At 35.0% G+C, this 19,579-nt stretch overlaps 1 protein-coding gene and 3 pseudogenes across 1 annotated transcript; 1 reads left to right on the top strand and 3 right to left on the bottom strand.

Annotated features, from left to right (window-relative positions):
- Window positions 1-1,161: 1,161 nt before the first annotated feature.
- LOC121214644 (amino acid transporter AVT6A-like) lies at window positions 1,162-3,039 on the bottom strand (annotated as a pseudogene).
- A 47-nt stretch (window positions 3,040-3,086) lies between these two features.
- On the bottom strand, window positions 3,087-5,099 carry LOC107910327 (uncharacterized; the record flags this gene model as incomplete). Its single annotated transcript, XM_016838148.2, has 3 exons — window positions 3,087-3,398; window positions 4,497-4,583; window positions 4,650-5,099. Coding segments are annotated over 3 exons (684 nt in total), but the record flags the coding sequence as incomplete, so codon positions are not given.
- Window positions 5,100-6,570: 1,471 nt separating this feature from the next.
- Window positions 6,571-8,247, top strand: LOC107910328 (uncharacterized WD repeat-containing protein C2A9.03-like; annotated as a pseudogene).
- A 2,094-nt stretch (window positions 8,248-10,341) lies between these two features.
- On the bottom strand, window positions 10,342-15,521 carry LOC107908346 (branched-chain-amino-acid aminotransferase 2, chloroplastic-like; annotated as a pseudogene).
- Window positions 15,522-19,579: the final 4,058 nt, after the last annotated feature.

The following is a 19,579-nucleotide window of genomic DNA, read 5'->3' as shown; positions in this document are numbered from 1 at the left end:
TAATTGAGTCGATCCTAACAAGTGGTATTAGAGCTAGTTCAATTTTCATAGATCGGCCCGTTCACAAATGACAGCAACAAGGTTTGAAATTGAGAAGTTCGATTGTGAGACAAATTTCAATCAGTGGCAAGTTCGGATGATGGCAATTCTAGTTCACACTGGCTTGAAAAAAGGTTGTTACTGGGAAAAAGCCTGAGATTCTAAATCAAACAGAATGGGAAGAGCTTAATGAAAACGCCTTGTTTGCAATCCAGTTGTGCCTTGCGAATACGGTATTGCAAGAGGTATTGATGGATAATACCTTATCTACTTTGTGGAAAATGTTAGAAACTCTTTATGCAACTAAGTCTCTGGCTAACTGTTTAGTGTTGAAACAACATCTATTTACGTTTCGCATGAACGAATGTGGGCTTCTTAGAGATCACATTAATCAATTCATTACTCTTTTAAATGATTTAAAGAACGTTGAAGTTCATATTAACAATGAAGATCAGGCTAGGGGTGTGCATAATTCGGGTAAAACCGAAAAAATTCGGTTAACCGACCGAATTCGGTTAATCGATCGGTTAACCGAATTTTTTCGGTCGGGGGTCGGTTAATTTTTTTATGATTTTTCGGTTAACGGTTAATTCGGTTCGAAACCGGTCGGTTAACCGAAAAAATTAATAAATAAAATTATCCAACCCAGCCCAAACTTAATTACCCAACCCAATAAAACTAAAACTAAAGTTTACCCAATTACCCAATCCAATAAAACTAAAACTAAAAGACAACCTAATTTACTAAAGTCTAAAACCCAATTTACTTTAATAATTTATAAATTTTTTAAATTTTAAAAATAAAAAATAAAAAAAATTCGAGTAATTAGGGTATTTTTCGGTAATTCGGGTAATTTTTAACCAAAAATAAAAAATACATAATTTTCGGTTAATTCGGTTAACCGACCTTATTAACCAAAAAAATTTCGGTTCGGTTAATTTTTTTTTAAAAAAATCGGTTCGGTTAACGGTTAAAATTTTTGAAAGGTCCGTTAATTCGGTTATAGTAATTTCGGGTCGATTAACCGGTCGGTTAACCGAATGAACACCCCTATGTTGAACCATAAATGGATAATTTGTTCTTCGCAGAGTTTTAGGTATCAACAGGTACATTAAGCATCTCTTACCGTTAAAGCATTCAATCAACTCAAAGATGCAACTAATTTGGTACAAATTGGAAGATAATTTACTTGAACCAACAACTAAACAAACCCAAATTATGATAATAAAGACTTAGAAGTGTAGAAGGAATCAATCTGTGATGACTCACCGTTATGGTGGCATATATAAGCAGTGACTAGAACAGGAACAGTGGTGAAAAGCTTCCAAAACGATGCCTGGTTTTCAAGTTTCGGCATTAAACGATGCATTTCGATTTTCCCTTCCATCAACTTAACAATGGTAACTCCCGCTGTTATTGCCACAAATACAATCGCGAAACCAACTGACAATGCCGAGGTGTATCTCAATGAATCTAAAATCACGAAAAACAGCAAGCATTTCAATAAAAGTAAGAAAGGAGTATAGCGGCAATTTAGAATTTTTGAGGCGTGAGTTAGTTACCAATGCGTTTGAATGAAATGAGAGGTGCGAAAACGAAGAGCGTGGTGAACATGAGCAAAGCCGAACGCGTTGTCCACCAGTGTTCACCGAACCATTCTTCCATAACTCCCTTGTGGTGGAACCCATCCTCCCATGTCCCCGACAACACATCACCTGCAATCAAATCAAATTCAGAGGTGATCGAAGGGCAACTAGTCGTTCCACGAAGCTTAATTCTTTTTTTTTTGGGGGAGGGGGGAGTTCAAACTTACCTATGATGATCATGTAAACCACGAGCATGCCCAAGTTGTTGATGACAATGCAAACCTGAAGATGTTACGGTCGGTCCCACCGAAAGCGTCGGCGGCAACGCCTGAATATGTGGCCGACTTGGAGGCTCGACTGAACCTGAGTATCTTATCGATGGATGATCCCGTTAGCAAATAGACGAATATGATTACGAATAGACTCGGGATTAGGTCCAACTGATTGACGGTGGCTGGGAGCACCATGATCCCGGCTCCCACAACAGTGGTCAAGAGGTTGAAAATGGCTCTTGAAGTTGAAGCCCCATCGAAGCCGACTTCGGGAGTCTCGAGTACTCAGTAGGCCTGCTTTTGAGGGAGGAGAGCCTCTCCTCGGGGACTCCGTCAGTGTTTACGGTCTGAGAAGGAGGGCATAATATTCATTTTCATCACTTTGGTGGTTAAAGCCGTTGAATGAGGCCGTAAAAGAAGAAGAGACTTGGGAAGTTTTTGAAGATTTCGTCCGTCACGGCCTTTCTTTTTGGTGTAATTTTATAGATCAAAAGGGAAAGGCTCCAATAACACAATGGTTACGGGAAGTACAAGGAAAGCGAATGGCGACTTGACACCTATAAACCAATGACTTCATCTCCCTACATGAAGTAAAAAAAACAAAACTGGGCTTTTGGTTGCTCAAAATGGAAGATTCATTAAATCTTCCTGGAACTTCTTCCTCTTTTAGTAAAACTGCATTCTGGTTTTTTTTTTTGGTTCAATTATTAAATTACATTTTGTTTTACCAAGAAAACGAGAATTTCATTGGTGTAAATTATGTTTTTTCTGCTATTTGAGAGCCTTTTTTAGCTTTCAGTTCGCAACAGCTAGGCTAACCATTAAAGAGTCCATAAATAGATCATTGTCCTTCAGCCAACCCTATTTTGCTTGTGGGTGGGTTAATAATTAGTTAATTCAAGTACCAAACCCGGGTGGTATGTTCACCCTAGCTTTCAACAACGCTGTGGTTTGAATCTAAAGCACCTGCACTGCACTTTACCATTCCACCCACAAGCAAATTGCCATCCATAAAGTAGGGGAAAAAGGACTGAAATTACCTCGTAAGTTAAAGATGGATCAAGGGTTTCATCATATAACTTGGGTCTCTGACATTTTCTCAAAGTAACTTCATGCAAGATGCCATAGCATGGTAATGTGCTACTGTCAATATTTAACTAATATCAGTGGGTTAACCATACTAAAATAGTTAAATCCAACACAAGGAATTTCAGGCTGCATTCCATGCATGTATGCCAGATATATGACCAAGGCACAACATCACATTGATAAAGTGTTAGCATCAAGTAAACAAGATTAATACTTGGCCATGTTAGAACTCACAAAAGTTTCCATCATCTTGCACATAGATAATTCAATGTTTTCTCTTTCTTTTGTTGCTTCCTTTGATCTTGTTGTCCGGAGCTGTCTGTGAAGACTGCAACTTTACGCCTACAGCTGAACTCCACAAAGCCCTTTCTACATCCGAAGGTTTGAAGGAGTCACCCATTGAACTTAGTTCCTGTAATAAGAAACATAGATCATCCTTTTCAAAAAGGTATTTCCTGGATCAGGCACATAGATGAATGATTAATTGATCCTTCCCCATAACAACATGCATTACATTATGAGAAAATATTCTTGTTAGCCTATGAATAAAGCCAACAAAGGTGCATAGAAGGGGCACAGACTGAGGACGAAGTGAAAAATTTATCACTTGTCAACATCAAGAATTCAGCATCTTTCCTTAATCAATTTTATCACTGGTAGGCTATTAATTTTAGGTTATAAGCAGTATAGCCAAAACTTCAGTGGCTTCTACACTGATTGAATAAGTTCTTCAAACAAACATACAATGGGCAAAGGTTCCAATGGATATTAACAACTAGAGAATACTAGAGTTGCCTTGTTGTTCCTTAAGGAATATGATAGTGTTGCCCAGTCAAAACGCAATTAGCCAAGAATCAGAAACAAGGAAAACTAGAGACGGATTAGGATCACCTATCAACAACATAAAACATTCAATAGAAACAAAACAATAAGACTAGCATCAGAAAGCTACAAATTCAGTGAGACAACAATGAAGCTTCAGAACAATATAAAGTGACCATTGATCAGCTATCAACTATGAAAACAATGAGTTCAGGAAAAGAAAGAAAGAACACTTGTGGTCCTGACTCCTGAAACTAAGTTTTCGTCAAGTAATTTCCCCTGCAAACACCATTTTGGGGAACCATGCAAAGAGGTGTGCTCAATCAAAATAAGCAAAAGGAAAATGGAAACGAACTTCGTAACATGAAAATGAAAGAGATTCTGTCAATGGAAACTAAGTTCCACCTAAAATGTACAGAATTGAACTTCCAACAGGCTCCACAAGAAAAAATATCAACATCTTAAATAGCAAAAGTTAACTAGTTCTAAGCCTAACCGATACCATCTGTAATAAGCTAAGTACTTTTTAAATATTTCTTATTAAACTGCCATTATACTAACTTGAAAACTACTAGCATATTTTAATTGCACAATATTGATCAACATCATCAAGACAAAATACAAGTAAGGATCATGCCAAAAGAACTACAATAATAACTCAAATAGAATAGAAAGGAACCTCACCAACCTTAGATTTGCTCTGTAGTTTTTCCACAAATAACAAGTATTGTTTTAACGAATAATCTTTGGAGCTTCCAAGCGCAGCCACCATAGCCTTGAATATAAATTAAAAGTCATATCAAATAAAAAACCAATAAAGAAAGATTGGAGAGGCAGTTACCTCGTCGGACATAAATGGCGCCGTTTCAGGAGCGTAGGCGGCGAGAACAGCGGAGGCAGTAGCGGGGCCGACTCCTTTCAAAACCGTAAGCTGGGAGATGGCTTTGGAGATGTCGGGAAGGGAGAGGAAAGCCTTTTGAGAAACGGATTGGACAGAAGAGTCGTCCAAAGAGGAAACAAAGTTTAACAAACGAGGCCTCAATTTGCCGCGAGTGAGCTTCCACTGCATGAGGCGGGAGAGTTCGGCGGTGGTAATGAAAGGGTTAGGGTTTCGTTGGCGGAGAAGAGAGGGAAGATCGTGGGTGTAAAATTCGTCAAGAGAAATCAAATTAGGCTTGTTTAGAGATTGGATTCGAGATTTGTAGGAGGAGAGAGCTTCTTTCCAAATGCTCAAATCAGTGCACTCAAAATCCAGTTCCTTTGGGGAAATATTTCCTATCAACTTAGGCAGTTAATCCCTCCATTTAGTCGAATCAGGTCTTGACAATCCAATTTTAGAATTCAGAAATAATTTTTGCATGTTACAGTAAATTTTGATGCATAAATATATTTATTTTTTCAAAATAAATATTATTTTAATTATTTAATTTTACGTCATGTTTTCGTCCCCTATTTATAAAATACTCATATTACACCATGTTTAGTTGGGTGTATTGGCTAATCGGTGGGTCCCGCTTAATCCCTCTCTATTCCTATGTTTGGTTCATGGTATTGCTAATACCATTGTAATCGGTTACTGATTTAATCGGTGGATTTCACCGATTTGTAATCCTTCCATTTTGCCCAGATTAGGCGCCGCATAGGTTTACCATCCCTGTTATACCCTCTCATCTGCTTCCCCTTTGTTTCTCTTCTGTTCCTTCTAGCCTCTGCCGATTTGCTCCCTCCGTTTCTTTTCTTTTCTTTTCTGCCCTCTGTTTATTTTCTTTTCTTTTCTACCGATTTGCTCCCTTTGTTTCTTCTCATTTTCTTTTTTGCCGATTTCTGAGTTAGTGCAACTGAAAGGTAGGTTTCTAACTCTCTGTTAACCTTGTTACTGTCTTTTATTTTTTCTGCATGTAAGCAGATTCGAAACATGTTAAATCTGCTGTCTATAAACTTTAGCCTTTATTCTTAACTGCTTTGAGTGGATTAAACATTTTTTGTTTGGTTTAAGATTGATTCGTATCGATTTGTTCTGTAATTATCGATCTTTGATATTCATTCATGGATGATTTAAAAATGTTCCTTCTAACTTACTGGTTGCATTTATGGGTCTCCCTCTTTCATGGTTCTGTTTGGTGTTGCAAATTTTAATGCATTACCTGTGCTCTGTGAATTTTTGTTTTCCATTTTGTTATTTATGTAATGGGAAATTTGAGGAAAGTGAATTGGGGCTTCCCATACTGAAAAGGGGCATACATGGTCAATCAACTGCCAATTTTTCTTTTTATGACAGTTCTTTTTCCCTTTCTTTTCTTTCCTCTTTGTATGGGATTCACAACATTTGTTGGTGGTAAAATGTGGTTACATGGTCTTACAAATATGTTACTAGTAATTCATTTTGAAATTAATGTGCACAAGAAGATTAATGCTTGTTTGTCTTTCCTATCAACTACCAATTTCTTTTTTATCCATACTCTTGACCATGGCATTGGGCCGTACTTCTTGTTGCAAGGATGCTGGAAGGCTGAATTGTGGCTATAAATTGTTTTGGTCACCCCAGTGAGTGGTGAAGCTAGTTAACGAGTCTTTAGTTAACAGTAACATTACTATCTGTCGGTGAAAGGATTATGTGGAAGAGTATGGTCTTGTACACATGCACACTAATTTAAGATTTTAGTTTCAATTAAGTTATCTAGGTGATGGATATTTTTATCTGCTTTCATGCTTGAAAGAATGCTGATATATGGTATTGTGTTTAATTTATTTATTTTATCATGTAGCTAAGGAATCTATTGTGGGCTACATCAAAGCACGATGTGTACCTCATGCAAAACTACTCGGTAATGCATTGGTCATCACTACTACGCAAGGGCAAAGAAGTGTTGAATGTGGCTAAGCCAATTGTTCCCAACCTGGTTAGTGAATATGGCCATGATTAATTTAATTTGACTTCTGCTGCTTTGTTTGAAGAGCAGTTGAGATAAACTTTGTATTTTGATATGTTTGTAGAAACGACAATCTCAGCAACTCTCTAGGGTGCAGATTAGCACCATGGCAGTTAAAGAAAATTTAATGGTGGCTGGTGGTTTTCTGGGGGAGCTTATTTGCAAGGTATCTGTTTGCTTGTTTGACAAATGTTTATGGGATAAAATATTATGTTTGCAATTTGGCTCATGCTATTGAGAGTATTTTTCTGCTTGGGCAGTATATAAATCAACCGGGGGTGACATTCTCCACAAAAGTAACCACTGATGATAATGCAATCACTAATGCGGTGGATGTGTATCTCAATCCTAGGTGAGAAATATTTTGATCCTTTTTGAGCAGTCTAACAAAGAGAAATATTTTGGTTATCTTGAGCAATATATTACTTTGACTACATTTTAAAATAAAACTGAATCTTCTTTATTTCTGCAGTGGTGCAATGAGAGTTATGGCTACAAATAACGATGCTCAAATCAGAGTTTTTGATGCCGAAACTTTTTCAACCTTCAACCGGTTCTCATTCGACAGGTCTGTAAATTTAAGTGCTAGTCTTCAAATGCTTGCTGTAGAATTCCATTTTTCGGGTGTTTTTCTTACTTTTATGGTTGTCTTCTCTTAACAGAATACCTCTGTTAGTCCAGACGGGAAGTTGCTTGCAGTTCTTGGAGACAGTACCGACTGCCTAATTGCCGATGCTCAGTCTGGCAAAGTATGTCACTCTTGCTGGACATCCAAATAAATGGTGCGTTTTGAGGTTTAAATCTTGTTGATGTCTAATTTATTTTGTACAATGCTGCAGGTCACTGGCACCCTAGAGGGACATTTGGACTATTCTTTTGCTTCATCTTGGCACCCTGATTGGAACATTCTTGCTACTGGGAATCAGGACACAACTTGCAGATTGTGGGATGTAAGAAAACCATCCCAGTCCCTAGCTGTATTGAAGGGAAGAATGGGAGCAATTAGAGCTCTCAAGTTCACATCAGATGGTCGATTTCTTGCCATGGCTGAGCCAGCTAACTTCGTTCATGTCTTCGACACCAAGTCCGGGTATGTGAAGTGCCAGGAAATTGACTTTTTTGGTGAGGTTGCTGGAATATCCTTTAGCCCAGATACAGAATCGCTCTTCGTTGGTGTTGTTGATCGCACTTATGGCAGCTTGTTAGAGTTCAACCGCAGGCGACATAACTAGTATTTGTATTCCATATTGTAAAACCTAAGGTGAAGCCAATATCTATAGAGACGAATGATTGTGAATATTTAAGGGATGGGTTAAAAATCGCCTGGGATGATTGGGTTCTATTATATAACTTTTCGAGCTAGAGTATAAATTTAACTGCTTTGAGTGGATTAAACATGTTTTGTTTGGTTTAAGATTGATTCGTATCGATTTGTTCTGTAATTATCGATCTTTGATATTCATTCATGGATGATTTAATAAATTGCATGTGGTTGTTAACATTTCATGTTAGAATTGTGGTAATTTTTTCTGTAATCTGCTGTTTAAAAGCTTCAGCCTTTGTTCTTGATTGCTTTGACTTTGATATAACGTATTTTGGTTTAAGATTTCCTTATATCAATTTATTGGGTAATTTTCAAGCTTTGATAGTGATTTGTTGGTAATTTTCGAGCTCTGATATTCGTTCAAGACTGAATTAGTAAAATCCATGCGTTTGATTTGGTAATGTTTTCTATAGTCTGCTGTTTAAAAGCTTCAGCCTTCATTCTTGACTTGCTTTGACCCGATAAAACTTTTTTGATTTTGGTTTAAGATTGGCTTGTATTGATTCATGGGGTAGTTTTTGAGCTTCGATATTTCATTCACGAGTGACATTGTAAATTCCATATGAATAAGAGAGTTGCGATTGGAAGTTCTTTTAAATGTTTTCCACCTTCTGCAGTTTGAAAGCTTCTGTTTTTATTTTCATTTTGTTGATCTGATCAACATGTTTGATTTTATTCTATGGTCAATTGATATTGGTTCCTTATATGGCCCTTGTTTGATATTGGTTCCTTATTAATTATAATATATTTAATAATAATTATATTTAAATATGATTAAATTATTTATTATTGATATTAATAATCTTATTAAAATTTAAATAACAATAACAATAATAATTTACCAAAACAAATTTTTGCTAATTATTAAGAATTTTATTAAATTATATATTTTAATTAAAATATATTTAATAATAATTATGTTTAAATATGATTAAAATATTTATTATTGATAATAATAATCTTATTAAAATTTAAATAACAATAACAATAATCATTTACCAAAACAAATTTATGCTAAGGGTATTCTAGTTATTTTAGTTTTTTCCATTATGCTATTACACCTCTATTCCATTCAACCAAACACAAGATTATTATTACGCCTCTATTCCATTACATTCAACCAAACAGTTGATTTGCTATTACACCTCTAATCCAATACACCTCTAATCCAATACACTTCTAATCCAATACACCTCTAATCCAATACAGCGAACCAAACGCACCCTTATTTCTATATCATACTCTTGTTATATCCATATGTTAAGTGTATTATATAATTTTCACATCTTAAAAATTTCTGGTACATTGTGTATATGTGTTGTGTTTATGTTATTTTCTATTGTATTTTATTTTATATAATTTATTATAGCGACTCATTTAAAAAAAAAAAAGATTTTTGTATCCATGTTGTATTAAGTTATCTCATATTTTACATAATTTATTATATTGATTCAATTTATATATAAAAAAACACTCATTTTGTGTTTGTATTTTTTTATACAATACCTACAATTACTTATAACTCCTTTAGTGCACTTAAACCCACTTCCTCTTACATTGACAATAATGTAGATACCAATCGAACTAGGGCATCGATCTGGTGAGAGGTAAAAAACTAGTTGCCTCGTGAATTAGTCCAAACTGATTGAATAGGGTTAAAAAACCATTTGAATTGGCCGTTGAAACAATTTTTATTTTCAATTTTTTAATAATTTATTTGATTTGAACCAAGCTAAAAAACCATTTGAATTGGTAGTAGAACCAATTTTTATAATCTTATTTTTTTTTAATAATTTATTTGTTTTGAATCGGTAACCAAATCATATTAGTTTGTAGGTCAATGGGTTTTTTACCTCTCACTAGACCGATACCGTAGTCCAGTTCAGTTTAGATAACATTGTATTTTGAAATTCTTTTATATTTTTAAAACCATTTTTTAAAGAGTTTTTATTATTTCATTTCTAAAATTTTAAAATTCAAAAGAAAATTGACATTTTTTAATTTCATTATCAAAACTTGGTTGTCTGATCCTTTTGCCTGACTCTTAATTGTCCTTACTGTTCAAGACTTCATCATGAACAAGTTGTCCAAGTCTTATTTTGGATGGGGAAGAAACCCCAAGTGTAAACAAAGTTTTTATGAAAAATTATTTACCCAAGTTCAAAATAATCTTTGACAACATGCTGTTTGGCGTGTATTTTTGATGGTGCAAATGGTTTTGAGCTTCCATTGTTTTTATTGCGAAATCAAACATTTTTCATAAGGTAATATTGCTGAAGTGATGAAGAACTTAACATGGAGTTGATTAAAAGTTATTCTGAAGTCATCAACTACCAATACTGATTCATATATGATAAAAGAGTTAGTGAATGTTGAAAATCCACTCCTTCTTATCCTCAATCAACCCTGTTTGAATGCCTACAAGAGTGGAGCCCAGTGCTTGGCATACAGTGTTTTCACCCACCTTGAACTCAAATCTGTAGCACATGATAATATATGTTAGACGATTTTTGTGAAGTCAAAATTTCCCTTTAAACAACAAAATACCTTGTGCCTCGGTAAGTAACACTCCCTACAGCAGCAACTCCCACAGCAGTTCCGGTGCAAAAAACTTCATCATCTTCTGTCAGTTCATGCACTGATATAGATCTTTCCTCTACCTGTTTCAGTTTTAATTGTCAATTATGCTATTATGTTCAGTATAAGTTTTGGGAGAACAGAATGATTGACCTGAAAACCAAGACCACGCGCAATCTCAATAATGCTTTTACGAGTAATGCCAGGAAGAATTGTCCCACTTGTAGGAGGAGTTGAAATTACATTTCCCTTCAAAGTAATTATGTTGGCAGCTGAGACTTCCTCCAAATATTTCTTATTGACAGAGTCAAGGTATAAAACGTCAGAAAATCCTAGACTTTTTGCTCTAACAAGTGCCTTCAACACCTACAAAATAAAACCCAAAGTTAGAACCTTGATACTGTCCCATGCAATGCAAGTTACCCCTACTAAACAATGGACTCACCGGCCAATAATTCGACACAGATTTCACTCCCCCAACTCCACCAGAAAAAGCACGAACCTCCTCTTCTTCCACATATAAGCTCAAAGGTGTTTTGTCTTGCTGTTTAATCAACAATCCGTACAACTCAATCTCATTTGAAGTTAAAATTAACTGCTTATCGTTTAAATAAAGGAGCACCTTGAAATAGTTGCCAACAGGGAAGCATATGTGAGGAACATGTATTCAGGCGCTGGACCTACGCCCAGAACCGGACCGCTTCCAATGAGCAAAGGTCTAATGTAGAGGGATCCTTTTCCTGGTGGAGGAACCTGTTCATTTATTGCCAATTGAAGTCATCCAGAATAAACAAATGGGCAATTTTCTTTTCTTTTCTTATTCCAGTTGCTCCACGCGATTACCCTTAACAGGAGTTTAGGGCTTTCAATCCCATCCAAGAAAAGAAATTGAATTTTATATTAAGGGTTTTAGATTAGGCAGTAGGGACGCTAGGGGTTTAGGCATAAAGCCTCGCCTAGAAAACTGACAATTTTATAGTATAGCCCTTTACAATTTATACTTTTAAATTAATAAATTGAAAATTTGTAACCTAATTAAATTATAAATTATATTTTAACCCATTTAAAAATTTATAATTTCATTTTAATTTTTTTTAAACTTCTAGTTTCCTAACTACTTGTAGGATGCCAAAATATCTTTTCAAGGGAAAAAGGGTCCTAAGCATGGTGGTCATTCCACACCACTTTCGATTATTCTAATTGGTGTGCACCTTCCTTGTGCTAAAATGGAACATCAAATAACCCTTTTTCTGTTACATCAACCTATTCTGGTCAATTTCATTCACACTAGGTGGAATATGATGCACCAAATAATACTGAAAAATATTAATTTTTTATAATTTATTTTGTTTTAAACTTTAAAAAATCAACACTTGCATTAACTAATAAAAAAACTTCATTTAGTTGGACAAACTTTAAATTTTAAAATATAAAACTAAATTATAATAAATAAAAAATTCCCCTCACCTTTCTCTTCCTTTATCAAAATAGGGAAACAACTTGAATGCCTAAATCCCTAAAATTTCAGCCTCCAGCTTTGATATGTATGTTAGTATTGAATAGACCTGTCCATGGGCCGGGCGGTCCGGCCCGGCCCGACGACCCGCCCGAAATATGGGAGGGTTCGGGTAAAAATATAGGTCCGAAATATAGGCTTCGGAAAAAAACGAGGCCCGTTTAAAAAACGGGCCAGGCCTTGGGCACCACTTTTTTAGCCCGGGCCCGACCCGAATATAATAAATATATATTTTTATTTTTTAATTTTAAAATACTTTTAAAATACTTTTTTTTATTTTTTTATTTTTAAAATAATTTTTTAATGTTTATTTTAAAAATGGGTCGGGCTCGGGCTTATGATATTTTTCTTGGACTGGGCCTGGGCAAAATTTCAGGCCCATATTTCGGGCCGGGCAGGGCTCGGGCCTAGGAGGCGAGTCGAAAATTTTTTCCGGGCCCGGCCCAAACCCAGCCCGGCTCGGCCCATGGACAAGTCTATTATTGAATGGGTTAATGTAGAGGTGATCATAGGTTGGGCTACCCGACCCGGCCCGATAGCCCGCTTAAAAAATAGGAGGGTTCAAGTAAAAATATAGGCCCAAAATATGAATTTGGGCAAAAAAATGAGGCCCGTTTAGAAAACGGGCTAGGATTCGGGTAAAACTTTTTTGGCCCGGGCCCGACCCGAATTATATATTAAATATATATTATTTTTAATCAAATATATATTTATATATATTAAAAATATATATTTAATATGGGCCGGGCCGGGCTCGAACATAGTAATTTTCTTTCGGGCTGGGCTTGGACAAATTTTTAGGCCTATATTTTAGGCCAGGGCAGGCCCGGTCCTAGAAAATAGGCCTAAAATTTTATCCAAGCCTGGCCCGGCCCGGCCCATAATCACCTCTAAGCTAATGTTGGGGATCATATTATCGTTTAATACATGAGATTGTTTTTTCCTTCTTAATTTTGGATTGATAGATCTTTATTGAGTATTTTGTATAATTGATAAATATTTTATATTTAAAATTTATTTAATATTATTATTTAATATTTTAAATATTAAAATATAAATATTTTAAAATTTTTAAAATTTTTTTGATAAATTCGGAATGGTATGCGGGAACAGATCGATACTGCCATGTACTAGTCCTAGTAAAAAAACGGCGCACTCACTAATGCGGTACTAGTTATCTTGGTACTAAGAATGCGGTACTAGCTATCTTGGTCCTAAGACCTCTCTTCAAGCTTGACCCTGGGGGTAGTTTGGGAGTGCGGCCACCTAAGGCCCAGAGTTGTTCTAGCTTTTAACATGGAAAAAAAAAACTTTAGCCTTTTAAGTTTTCTGATCGATGCTTCATTGCAGGCAGGGAAAAAAAAGGAAAGAAAAGGGTCCCAATTTTTTTTATTTTATTACTAGTATATGTTTTTATTTATTGTATTACATTTTATAATTTTTTAAAAGGGGATCCAATTTATTGTTTCGCGTAGGGCCTAAAAAATGTTAAGAACGGGACTACCTCTCTCTTCCCCTCTTGGATCGGCCTTTTTTAAGACCTTTGAACTTAGAATTCAAGAAGAACAAATATATTTTTATTTGTGTTGTGATGGGTAAAAGTATTATTGAGACCCTTGTATTAGAAGCCAAATTGTATTTTACTCTATTTATTAAAAAAAGGTAAATTAGTGCATGTACGTTAGATTAAAGAGTAAATTGGTCATTTCTGTTAAATATTTTATTCATTTCTACTGTTAAACTAGTGTAGTTGACGAAATAACCTAGACAATTGCATATAGCATACCATGTGTACCTTATGTTGACATACATGAACCAATCTTTAATTTATCTAACATGTAGGGGCTAAATTACTTAGTTTTGAATTAAAAGAATAAAATAAAATCTAACTCTTAATATAAAAATCTCCATAATATTTTTATAAACTGGCATGTTAAAAGAAAAGAAAGTAAGAAGAAGAATAGAAATACCCATCTAATGTTGGCAAGAGCAGTTTGTTTGACAGCGTGGATAAACTGATGGATGGAAGGAGAAGGCATGCACATTCTTTGGGCACCCATTTTCATGCGAAGGGCATGTTGATCAGGGCGAAAGAGAAGCAGCCTCCCATCTTCTTTCCTGTTTACTTTTAAACCTTCTATTATGCCCTGCATTTTTATTTTAAAATATATATCCAACTCAATTATTTCATGTATTTAGTTTTAAGCATTAACCATCCAATCAACTTCAAATCCAAATCTCATATTATAACTTTCTTCATATTTTATGCAATATATGTTCACCTCCTCATTTTCCACTTCACTCCTTTAAACACTAGAAATTAATGGTTGAAATATTCACTCAATCATAAACATCACGTTAGGGATTGAATCATAAGTGTCTGATAATATTAAGGACTAAATTGAGAGTGTTTATATTTGATAATGTTAAGGATTAAAGTGGGTTAAAAAGAATTTTGTGGATAAAAGTGAAAAAACGATATACTCTGAAGAATTAAAGTGTGCATTAAAAGAAAAGAAAAGAAAAGAAAGGTGACAACTACCTGCCCATAATTTAAGACCGCTGCGAAAGGGCTGAATTGAATGTTTCCGTAGTGAGTAAGGTTTCCATCTTCACAGCATTTCATGCTGTACATAAAATCAGTTGATACGGGACCAAATCCAAGCTTCTCCCACTCCATCTCACCATTCTCATCTTCACTATATATCCCATCATCCCCATCAAATAATAATAATGATGATGAATTTATGTTACTCATCTAATCTAATAGCTCGACTTTAGATAAGTTGCTAAACAACGATTTTAAACTGCAAAAGCCTTTTCAGCTTCAGTTAACAAACTAAGATTTTAACCCCAAAAAGCCTTGCTCATGCAAATATAACATTTAAGCTCAAAATTATGCTAATATCAATAGTAAACGAGATGTTAAACAAACTGTGTATAATTCAGGTAAGTATGAATCTTGTGGCAAGGGAGATTATCCTAAAACGGAGAAGCCCATTAAAATGAGTAGCAACATATTTACTTGTATGAAGCCTTGCGTGGTTGCTGTAAGGCAAACGCAGGATTTGATGAGAAATAACGATAAGTTTTATCCTGAAAAGAAAATTACATGATATATATATTTATTGTCGGAACCATACATGTTTTAGGTTTTTGTCTCAAAAGAAAAGATTGATACCTTGGAATTAAAAGAAGTTTGAAGACGACGCTGAAATGATAAACTTTTGAACCTCATATTTTCTACTTGCTCTTTAAAATTGTTTGTTTGAAGAAGAAAATAATGAAATTGTGATGATAGCGAAGGATTTTTGTACTGCTGCAACACTATAAAATCTAGACTTCTAAATATACCTAAAATTTATAGCTCCTAAGAAAGTAAAGATTGTCCTGTTTGAGTATATAGGTTGGGGCTAAGCCAAATAAATTAGGCCCTCATTTAATTTTAGTTTAAAATTTTAATTAATTAAATTATAAGTGAAATAGTTTTTTTTATCGAAACCAAAATATTTGCCGTAAATAACAATGATTAATTCACGGTTTAATCGCATTTGAAGTAAATTTATTAAAAAGAATGTATTAAATATTAATATTTAACCAGTTTATGAACACAATTCCTTAATTGAAAAAACAAAAGACCTTGGCTTTCAAATAAATGGATCTGATAAATATCAACAACATAAACTGTTTGAAGACTAACTAGACGTAAACGTTGGAAGACATTATAGGTATTAACGTATAACATAATGAAATTTTTGGCTCTTTAATTTTTTAAAAAAATTGTTTTAGTTTTACATTTAATTTTTAATCTTTTTTAACTTTTGAATTTGTATTTTTTTATCAAATCACCTTAAAATAAATGTAAAAGTCAACAATTTGTTAACTTTAATGACGTGTGTAATAACCCAATTTTGTCCGGGCTCGAATTACAAATAAATAAAAGGCTCAAGTCAATCAATCTAAAACAGAAATCAGATAAAAAAATAAGCAAAACCAAAAATAAATAATAAAGTCTAATAAAAAAAGGAGAATCCATTTACAACAAACGTGACCCAATATGGCGTAAATGAAGAAACCCTAAATCCCACAACACTAAATTTTCAAAAAACACTAAACAGAAACCCTAGTGCCCCCTGCGCCGCTCCTCCCTTCACAGGCACACCGCCCGAGGATCCTCATCCCAAGGTCTGCCCTTTTTGCTGACATTTTACCAAAATGGCAAAGGGTCTGCTTCTCCTCGTCATTGACCCTCCACCGCCATCTGCAAAAAAGAGGGGAAAAGGACAGAAACAACACGTAAGAAACATCAGCAAGAACAGTAAAATAACAGTGTAATTCGCCTATAAAAACCATTATCAATGTAATGTTTTTTTTACAGACAGAAAAAAGCAATAAAAAAACAAACAGAATACAAAAATCTGAAGGTGATTTTTTTTGAATCTATTTTTTTATATATATAAAAAACATAAAAGAAAAAAGAAAAAAAAACTTACCTGACGCTTCGTGTTCTGCCATAGTGAGTGGCCGAGGTCGTCACCATCGATGAAATGTGACCCCTTTTTATGACAGAGAGCTTTTTAAAACCCTAAAATCGAAGGGTTCTTATTTTTTTTACGACTTTTAATGAGTTTTCGAGTTTGGGTTCTAGAAACCGAAAGGCCAAAAAGGGGGACATTTTTCTATTTTTCAGCCACTGGGAATGGCGAAGCCGTCGCCGGCGACCGGTGGTCATCGTGGAGGCTCGCCAGACCAGTGGTCGAACTCAAAAATTACTTTAGAGAAAAGTTTGTGGGATTTGATCTTAACACACCCGAATACGAAGAAAAGAGTCGACGTATTCACCTTAAGTATTTACGGGTTGGTCATCTTCCCCAAAGCACTAGGACACATAGAAAGATAGTTTCATATCTACTTGACCGGCTTGACAAAAGGGTCATGCCTGTCCCAGTAATTTTGGCTAAAACTTTTAGGTCTTTAAGTGCATACCGGAGAGCGGGTGAAGAAAGATTTATTGGGTGTGCGCAACTCTTGTTAGCATGGTTCTATAGCCATTTTTAGAAGGTAGAAAAAGTCTATTATCGAGTATTCTCTGAGAGCTACTCTCCACGAAAAGAATTTGTGGCTACCTTAAGGCGAGACAACATTTCTGAAGAAAAGTGGATGGCAATTCTTCAGAGTCTCCAAGTCAAAGACGTCGAATGAAAGACCCCTTGAATGATCCCTGATGAGATTTTGTATCGATGTGGAAACTTCGACTGAATTCCTCTACTTGGGATATGAGGAGCTATTGGATATGCCTATTTGCTTGTATTGAGGTAGTATAGGTCGAGACAGTTTATACCGGCAACATAAGGGTTGGCTCAGTGTGAGTTTGTGTACAAGGGTGATAATTACAAGAAGAAGGCTCGTGAAATATCAAACGCTTGGAACCAAACCTATAGAATGAAATGACTTGCTGTAAATCACATGACGACCCCCGAATATAATTGGTGGTGGGGTAAAAGAGTCAATGATAATGTCCCTATGTCAAGTTAAGAAAACACTCGGCCAATAGCAAAAAACCTACAAATGATCCCATCTGAGCTAGAGATCATAAAGAAAGACTTTGACAAGAGGAGTTTGGAGTTGGGGAAAAAGATAGAACAGTTGGAAGAGGAAAAAATGCAGCTAGGATTAGACGTCGACGTCCTAAAGTTAGAAGTCGAGAAAATAAGAAAAGGAAATAACAAGGTTGACGAAGACTTGGGCAGTCTAAAGACATATTATAAGAAGCTGCGTTTGTCGATGAGGACTGTCGGGTTGGGTAAAAAATCGGAAGAATAATGGCAAGAAATCAAAGAAGAAAATATTAGAGCTGATCAGTGGGAAAAGAAATTCCAAGATGCTCGAGTTCAAGAAGATGCTCTAGAAAGGGATTTATTATTAGAAAGCCAATATGAAAAGGTTGGAGTAAGAGATCGGGTAGCAGAATTAGAAAGTTCACTGTATCAATATCGTAGTCACAACTCCGTAATTGAGTTGAAAGCAAGCCTAAATAAGATCGAAGAGTTAAAGGGAAAGATAGAAAAGCTCAAGACCGCATTGCAAAATTGTGAACTTCGAGTTGAGGTTCTTGAAACGAACAATGAACACTACAAAGAGCAACTCCAACGCTCTCAAGGTCAGATTAGGGATAGATATCACATCATGGGTAAAGCTGTGACTCAAGTACGGGAAGTAGCCGACCATTTGCAAACCCTAGTAGTTCAAGTCGACATGTTGAGCTTAAAATATGAATCAAAATCTGTAACACCCCTTACCCGAGACCGTTTCCGGAGTTGAGCACGAGGTATTACTTAACTTATCTTACTAATTCGGAGCATAAAAATTTACTTTTGAAATTTTTTTTTACTATTTACAGCAAAGCTGTCCAATTGCGCAGCAGTCACTAAATTAATTATAACTTGAGCTAAGAAACTAAAAATTTAACTCCGTAAATTTTCCTTGAAACTAGACTCATATATCTTCCTACCATAAAATTTTTAGAATTTTTGGTTCAGCCAATTAGTACAGTTTATTAGTTAAAGTCTCCCCTGTTTCACCATTCGACTATTCTGACCTCTTGTTACTAAAAATAACTTTTCTCATTATAGGATTTTCATATGCTATTCCCACTTGTTCCTACAGAAAATAGACTCATTAAGGAATCTAAGCATATAAATTTCAACTCATAAAAATTTTTATACAATTTTTAATTATTTTCTAAACTCAGAACAGGGGACTCCAAAAATAGTTCTGACCCTATCTTACTAAAATTCACATATCTTAAAATATAAATTTCCTTTTGCTACACTGTTATTTTTCCATGAAAATAGACTCAACAAGACTTAATTACATATATCATTCATCCTCTAATTCATTTTATACCATCCTAGGTGATTTTTCAAAGTCACGTCACTGTGCTGCCTGAATTCTGTTTCTTTGCAAAATTTTACCCTTTCATGATTTACATGCATAGTTTATCACCTAAACTTTTATAACAACAAACACTTCCATACTTAACCATTTTAGCAACCATTCATCATCAAATACTTACACATCATTCTTTAGCAAGATCATAAATACAAACATTTAGAATAACTAAATCCCTATACATGCCATAACTCAAACGTGTTTCGACATAAAATACTGAGCAGTTGTGGTTGATAGTGTGGACGATCTCTGACTTCTTTAGGATCCTTGAAGTAGCCTTGTAATAGTATAAGAGAAAGTGAAATAAAAGACGTAAGCATAAAGCTTAGTAAGTTTACTAGCAAATAAATAACAATATTTAACTTAAATAATTAAACTCAATGTCTATATCTCTAGTTTACTCTTTAGTTAATCTCATACTAGTTCTCTTACTTGTTTACTTAGAATACTTGTGTGCATAACTTACTCAACTC

The sequence above is a fragment of the Gossypium hirsutum genome, chromosome D02 (assembly GCF_007990345.1).
Source record: "Gossypium hirsutum isolate 1008001.06 chromosome D02, Gossypium_hirsutum_v2.1, whole genome shotgun sequence".
NCBI classification, from domain to species: Eukaryota; Viridiplantae; Streptophyta; class Magnoliopsida; order Malvales; family Malvaceae; genus Gossypium; species Gossypium hirsutum.
This window is presented reverse-complemented; position numbering and strand designations above follow the sequence as displayed.